Source organism: Mytilus californianus, unplaced genomic scaffold (assembly GCF_021869535.1).
Source record: "Mytilus californianus isolate M0D057914Y unplaced genomic scaffold, xbMytCali1.0.p SCAF_3, whole genome shotgun sequence".
Classification (NCBI taxonomy): Eukaryota; Metazoa; Mollusca; class Bivalvia; order Mytilida; family Mytilidae; genus Mytilus; species Mytilus californianus.
The window spans coordinates 39902057-39909346 of record NW_026262679.1 but is presented as its reverse complement, the minus strand read 5'-3'; the positions used below and the strand labels follow the sequence as shown (position 1 = coordinate 39909346).

The 7290-nt window shown below is 32.1% G+C and overlaps 1 protein-coding gene across 1 annotated transcript; it reads left to right on the top strand.

Moving 5' to 3' along the window:
* Positions 1–1385: 1385 nt before the first annotated feature.
* LOC127734572 (uncharacterized protein C9orf85 homolog) lies at positions 1386–6203 on the top strand. The gene is made up of 4 exons (XM_052244511.1): positions 1386–1675; positions 3033–3146; positions 4909–4991; positions 5946–6203. The coding sequence occupies exons 1-4, from the start codon at positions 1470–1472 to the stop codon at positions 6179–6181; spliced, it is 639 nt and encodes a 212-aa protein (XP_052100471.1). The 5' UTR covers positions 1386–1469; the 3' UTR covers positions 6182–6203.
* Positions 6204–7290: the final 1087 nt, after the last annotated feature.

Sequence of the window (7290 nt, the reverse complement as noted above, 5' to 3'; positions counted from 1 at the left end):
CATTAAGAGAAGACACTCTTTTTAGATGGAGTCTATAACATAAGTTCCTGCTTAATTCTTCTATTGAATTAAGAAAAAGGTCATCATGAGGGAGAATATTGTTTAGAGCCAGTTGCTGACAATCCAAAATTAGTTATGCAATACAAGTTCTCTCGTGAAAGTTGGAATTCCAGTTTCCTAGCCCAATTTTACTGATGGTAATTCTTTTGATAACACTTAGAGATTCTCTGCGTATGCCTTCCAGAACGGGACAGCGAGTGAGAAAATGGATGATATCTTCTTCTTCCAGTTGACAAATTGGGCAAGTTGCATCAAGGTTAATATTTGAGAAACGAGCTTTCTGTGATTGAAATATTTATGTCCCTGTGCATAGCCTTGCTTTTATTGTTGCTTTCCTGAGTTCGCCAATATTTGGTGGTAGACTATTCCAGATAGTATGAGGTTTCCCAATGTCTAAATTAGGGATACAGAGAAATTTTAGTGTTGTTTTGCTATTGGCGTCCCTTTGAAGATTCACTTTCCAGTAGTTGTTTATTGCTTCTCTTGCCTTGCATTTCCATTATAACTTTGATGACAATTGATCTTTCAGATAAGTCCATGGAGGAAGTTATACATGTATAAAAGATCTGCTACTCTGTTAAGGAAAGTTAGTTCATGTGTTTGCAGGACATATTGCCTCTCTAGAGCCTTTTTTAGATTCTCGTTGTTAGATGAAAAGATGGAGTGGAACAGGCTAAGAACTCTTTTGTGAATTTCTGCCTCTATGGGGAGTGCACCCAAGAGTAAGTATACTGCTGAAATTGCTGTCCGTGAGGGAAGAGCTTGTATTTGTCTCAAAAAATTCACGTGGAAATCTCTTAGCAACTTAATGTCCCCATTATTTAGTGGCAGAACTTCCAGGCTGTAAAGTAGCCTTGGTAGAACGTATACTCTGTATATCATATAAGAAGTTTTAGGGTTTAATCCGTTTGTACCATGTACTCCAACGTTCATAAGAGAATAGGCTGTCCTTCTGGCTAAGCTTATTCTGTCCTGGATGTTTGTTTTATTTTGGTCCTTAATTGCTCTTATAATACCCAGATGTGTACCTTGATTAGCTGATGGCATGTTTTTATCATCGAGTTTGAATTGAACTTCACTCTTCGTTGTTTTACATCATAATAAATATGAACTATTAAGTTTCAAGTTTATGTGACTTCAACTGCATCATAAACTATCTTGACCAACAACTTTGACCTGATACAAGACGGACGGAAAACTGGCGGACCGAAACTAAGAACAGAATACTACCGTAGGCTGGACATGCAATGTACGTGAAGAATATTTATGGCCATTCACTGTACGTGATGGCGTATTGCTTTTCATTGTTTCTTACTGGTTATGAGACATAATTTGCTCCGTGGCACTGAAATTAACAGCATTTCCGGTCAAGCAGAGTTGATTAATATTTTGCAATAGCGTTGTAAATAATGAGCACGCAACGAGGGAATCACAAGAAAGGCACACAAAAACACCAGAATAGAACTGCTTTTAAAAATGACTTACACGACACTTCCAAACGAACAAAAGAAATAAACAGATTAGACCGAAATGGATTATGTGAAAGATGTAAAGAAATTATTGATTGGAAAATAAAATACAAAAAATACAAACCTCTTACAACTCCTAAGAAATGGTGAGAAAAACACATAAAAGATATTGGAAATAAACATTCTGGCCCATAAGTTAATATGAGGAAGGCGTTACCTGTGAAAGGGGATGAGTTCTGTATACATTTATACATTATTTTTTTAATTCAAGCATATTAAATTTAACTTTAAGAATCTGTTAAAAAAGAAACAGAAATACGGAAACGTTTCTGACATTGGTCGTGTTGTTAGGGATTTTAGTTGTGACGTCATTTTCAATGTAAACAAAGAAACGCTACCATCAGGCATAATTTGTCGGGTAACGTTTTTTTTCATATCAAATAAAGAATTATCAATTCCATTGCAAAGACAACAAATTTACGGGAAACAATATGATGCTACTTCTAATATTTGACAAGTCTCGTGATGCACGAGACCGGAAGAAAGAAAGAGATTTCTGCGCAAATGTGGGAAACTACATAAAGTTTGAAAAAAAAAGTTAACGATTTTGAGTTCATTTATTTTTTTTATTTTTTTTCTTCATTTTATTGATTTTCTAATTACCGTAATTGGGGACTTTTCCCCATATAAATGAATCATCTTGCCTTTATCACACATGAAAATAAATATTTTGGTCCAAAATGTTTGAAATATTTATGGCTCTCCTTGCAGAATAGGGTTATGCCCCCTGCCTTTTGACTACAAATCTAATGGAATTAGTGTAAAGAAATCATAAAAAGTCTTTGAAATGCATGACAGGTGACAGAGTGGTCTAAGTAGTTCATCTACTGTATTACTAGCCTGTCAACAAGATGGCTAGTTTGAACCGTGCATGTGGCAGGTGCGTTTTACTCCAATCTTAATTGGCTAGGATTGCCAGATTTACTGTTGAAGGTTGTCACTTCCTGCACCAATAAAATCTGGACATGAAATAGCCAATAGTGCTGAAAGTTGAGTTTAACACCAAAAATCTATCAACCAATCAATTTCATGCTCCAGTCATCAAGTTTTCAGGTTGAAGTCAAGTTTTTGAATTTTCTGTAACTATAAAATTAGCTATAAATGATAGGTCAACAATATTCTGTTCTTAGTATCTAAGCATGATAGTTCAACAATATTTGTACCGGTAAATGGTTTTGTTGAGTCTATATCATATATGTCCATGTGATAAACATCTATTAAGCATTCATTCATGATAGGTTGAAAATAAACCATTCTGCATTTGCACCATTTATGTTTCATTTGGCTAGTAATTAAAGTTAGTTTAAGAGTTCATAGCTTTTGTAAAAATATCAAATATTGCTACAGTCAAGGAGGCATTTAAGACTAAAGTGTTTCCATTTTTAATTTCTTCACTGTTTAATGTTATAGAATATTAGAACAATGCAGTTTTTACAATTTCAGTACCAGATGTCAACAGAAAACCGTAAAGAAAGCCTATTACATAGTGTGTATGCCTTGTATTAGTGCACTGAATGTATGTGGAAAATGTGGAAGTGAAAAAGAACTTGTGTCACAGTAAGTACTGTACAGTTATTTTTAATTAGTACTGGCTGTATAAAAATGTTTAGCAGTATGTGTATTTTTAAGGGAGGAGTTATGATGAGAGCTACTAAATTAATATTATTTAACCCTTTTAAGATTTTGGTTATTGTATTGATAGATGAACAAGATGATATAGTCATTTCACTTTAGTATAAAAATGTCATTTGATATGACACAATGACTCCTTAAACATGTCAAATGAACTTACATTTGACCCTAAATGGCCATTTTATAAGTTTTCATTCAAGTTTTTGGTAAAATTAAATGAGTAACAGTCTTACACAAATATATCAGTTTACACACATCAACATCATTAGATGTAAATAAACTCATCATAGATACATTGTACCAGGATTAAAATTTTGTATGTCAAACATACATTTTCTCTACAAAAGACTCATCAGTGATGCTCGAATCAATAAGTTAATAAAAAGTTGAAGAGCATTGATCATGAGGACCCAAAATTCTGAAAGGTTTTGTCAAATATAGCTTGTGTCAAACTATCTTTATAGGTAAGGCTGTTGTTAATTCCAGATATTAAAATGTGACAATATTTACAGTGTTTCCTAAACTGCAAAAAGTATGAAGTCTGGACGCAAATGCAATGTATGTAAAACAAGATTCAAAATAAAAATACTGATATCTGAGAGTAATGTTTTATGTATCTGAGACTAATGTCTTATGTATCAGAGACTAATGTCTTACAATGTACGTATCTGAGACTCATGTCTTATGTATCTGAGACTAATGTCTTATGTACCTGAGACTAATGTCTTACGTATCTGAGACTCATATCTTATGTATCCGAGACTAATGTCTTATGTACCTGAGACTAATGTCTTACGTATCTGAGTCTTATATCTTATGTATCTGAGACTCATGTCTTACGTATCTGAGACTCATATCTTATGTACATGTATCTGAGACTAATGCCTTATGTATCTGAGACTAATGTTTTATGTATCTGAGACTACTGTCTTATGAACACCTGAAGGATGTTATCTGATAGGAATATATACCTTTTGTCAAAGGAAATCACCTTATCATACCTTCTCCTTTCAACATGTAATAATGTGTTTTTAATGTTTGTTTTCAACAGATTTGGATTTCCTATGAAAAGTCAAATAATATCACTCCATTTACATGTAACTGATTTTGCTTTTCTGATTTACCCACATCCATGTAAAACAGATCAATTACTTGCTAGGAAAAAATGCATGGAAGGACTTAATTGCCAGGAACTTATTCTATACTCAGTGGTATTCTCAGTTTTAATCAATCCATAAATATCTTTGTAAAAACCATTATTTTAAAACTAAATTTCTGAAGTAGCACATACATGTAACCACTTAAAACTATGACAATTTTAAAAATGTATCATCAAATAGAAGTCATGTATATATACTGAATTGGTGCAGGCATTAACATACACTGAAGTTTACCTTTTTATCTGTCGTGGACTTATGTATAATAAATTCAGAGATTATAATCAACTGATTGAAAGCTAGAACTAAAAAGGAAGATATGACACAAATGTTTACCTAGAGGATATTTGATAGTGATCATAATATTAAGTTTTAGAGTATTAAAAAGACAATCTCAAATCTTAAAGGATGAGGGCTTTAGTTTATATCAATGTATGGGGCCTCATTATGAATGAGCCCACAAGGGAAACACTTTATTAGGAAAACATGCTCATGTTTTTATTAATATATTTTTTTTAACTTTTATTCAGACCAGGCCCGTCTCCTTCAGAACAGATGTCTTTAGACACTCAGTTTAAAAAAGACTTAGAAATGTTACCCGAAAGAAAGAGGAGTGAGTATGTTTGTATCTGTAAATCAGAATACTATTTTACCTAAATTAAAGTTGTAGAATTTTGTTAAGTTGACGTTGTAAACATATCAGTATTCTTCAGTTGTCAGGAGTAGATTCATTTTGGACAATCAATCATGTTGCACACCAAAGCTTTTAAATGAACAAACATCTAAAAAAACACCACATTTTCATGGAATGAAAACTATGCCAATTTGTACTTCCCTTTCTAACATTGGTAGCCAATTTTAGCTCTAACCCAAATTTTAATATTTATGCCTGATCCTTTCCTAATACCAGATTCCCAATATTTCAACTATCAGCATTACTGCATTCCACTGAAACCAGTCCATTGTGTACAGAAATAATCTATTTGGACAAAAATGTTTAGTTTTAAAAATTTTGAAAGAATCCAACACATTTATGATTACACTAAATCCGGTCTTACTTTTGTAAAATTTATCCTTTTCGCAATAATAAAAACAATATGAAAATTTCTGAATTTACAGCATTAGAAAGATGTATTTTTAGCACAAAATTTGATTGCATGACTGGAGGGAGTACATTAAAATACAAACAACATTCTAATGCAACATCGTTTGCAACGTTCATTTTCATTGGATAATGTCACCAATTTTCGCAGACGACATATGACAGATTTTAAATGTATGATTTGACGTTGTTTTCTGTCATTTTCATTAGAATGGAGATAACAATCGCTAACGCGTCGCCAGTAAACTTAATTTGCGACCATCAAATCACCAATTGATGCCGTCAGAGATTAAAATACAATACAGTTATCTCCTTATTCCACTTCATAACACAGGTTAATTACTAATTATGCTGAAAATCAAATTGAGAGAAAGTATTTTGATACATCAAAACCATGATAAATTGTTTCTTCCTTTATTAACAGTATCACTTGACTTCAGTTAACTTACTCTGTTTCTGTTTTAGGGACATTCTGCAGACTTCAAGCTCAAGGCAAACTTACAGCTGAAGAAATAGAAGATAAAATGAAGGAAGAATTAACTAAATTTGATGATGATTCATATGGAGAATCAAGTGATGATGATGACGAAGAACTATGTGATAGTAATGCTGATGAGAAAACATGTGTAACAGTTAATAAGGACATTATCGAACGGGTTTCAAAAGTAACATTTAATTCTACTGATGTTAAAGCATCTTGATAATAAAGTAGTATTTCATTTACATACATCTTTGTTTTTAATAACTACTTATGATTCAATTTTTGTAACCATTGAAAAGTTGATTTGTTGTGTTCTAGAGCTATCAAGTTATCACTTATAACCAGTTTTGTCTCTTAAGGTAGCACAATACAAAGATTTGATACCTCCAACTCCCCAGTTTTAAAATGCTGTAACTTTCTTTATAATGCTTGAAAATTTATAAAAGTGGTATTTATGGATAGCTAACAGATTACTCTTTCAAATTAATGCAATGTTAGTATTATACAACAATTATGTAATTAATTATAATTTTAACTGTGTCTATAAACTTTTACAAGAAATTTCGACTTTCAATTGAAATTAGCTTCTTCATGGATACCCCGAGGGGGTTTATTTTATAATATGTTGTTCCTAGAGCCATTATCTACAAAAGGGTGTCTCAGATTTTGGATAGAATGTATAGATCAAATTTTACACCTAATCAAAAATCTCTACTTTTATGTGGTAAGGATGTTTACACTAATTACAGATTTATGAGAGAATGGAATACGATAGCGATAATTTGAGACACCCTTTTGTAGCTCCTGCTGTGTTGATTAAGATAACGTTAAAATTTCTTGTGTAGTTATAGAGATGTCAGAGCTAAATTCATTCAAGTGAACTGACCAAGATTTTGTCATTAATTGCATAATAATTGATTACATAATGATTGCACAACAAAAATATTGCATTCATTTAAAAGATTGATCTTTTATCTATCTATATATACCTCTTTTATTAATTTGTATGCAGTCATAAGAAAATAACATCATTTTAAAGGTTGGAGATTGGAAGTAAAAAAATCTTTGTATTGTGCTACCTTAAGAATAATCCTTGTCTTTCCCATTAAACAGCTGACTTTGTGTTCTAGAAGTTATTACATGTTAACAGTATTGCCCCTTGTAAGGTTTTCTCATTTGTTATGCTCACTGTAAGAGATGTCAGTTGCAGATCCTCAATGATAAATGTGAGGATGGTTTGTCCTGTAATGTTTTGATGTTTGTTAGGGATTGTTCATTTTATGAACTGACAAAAAACTTACTTTTAAAAATGAGGGTATGGTTGTGGAT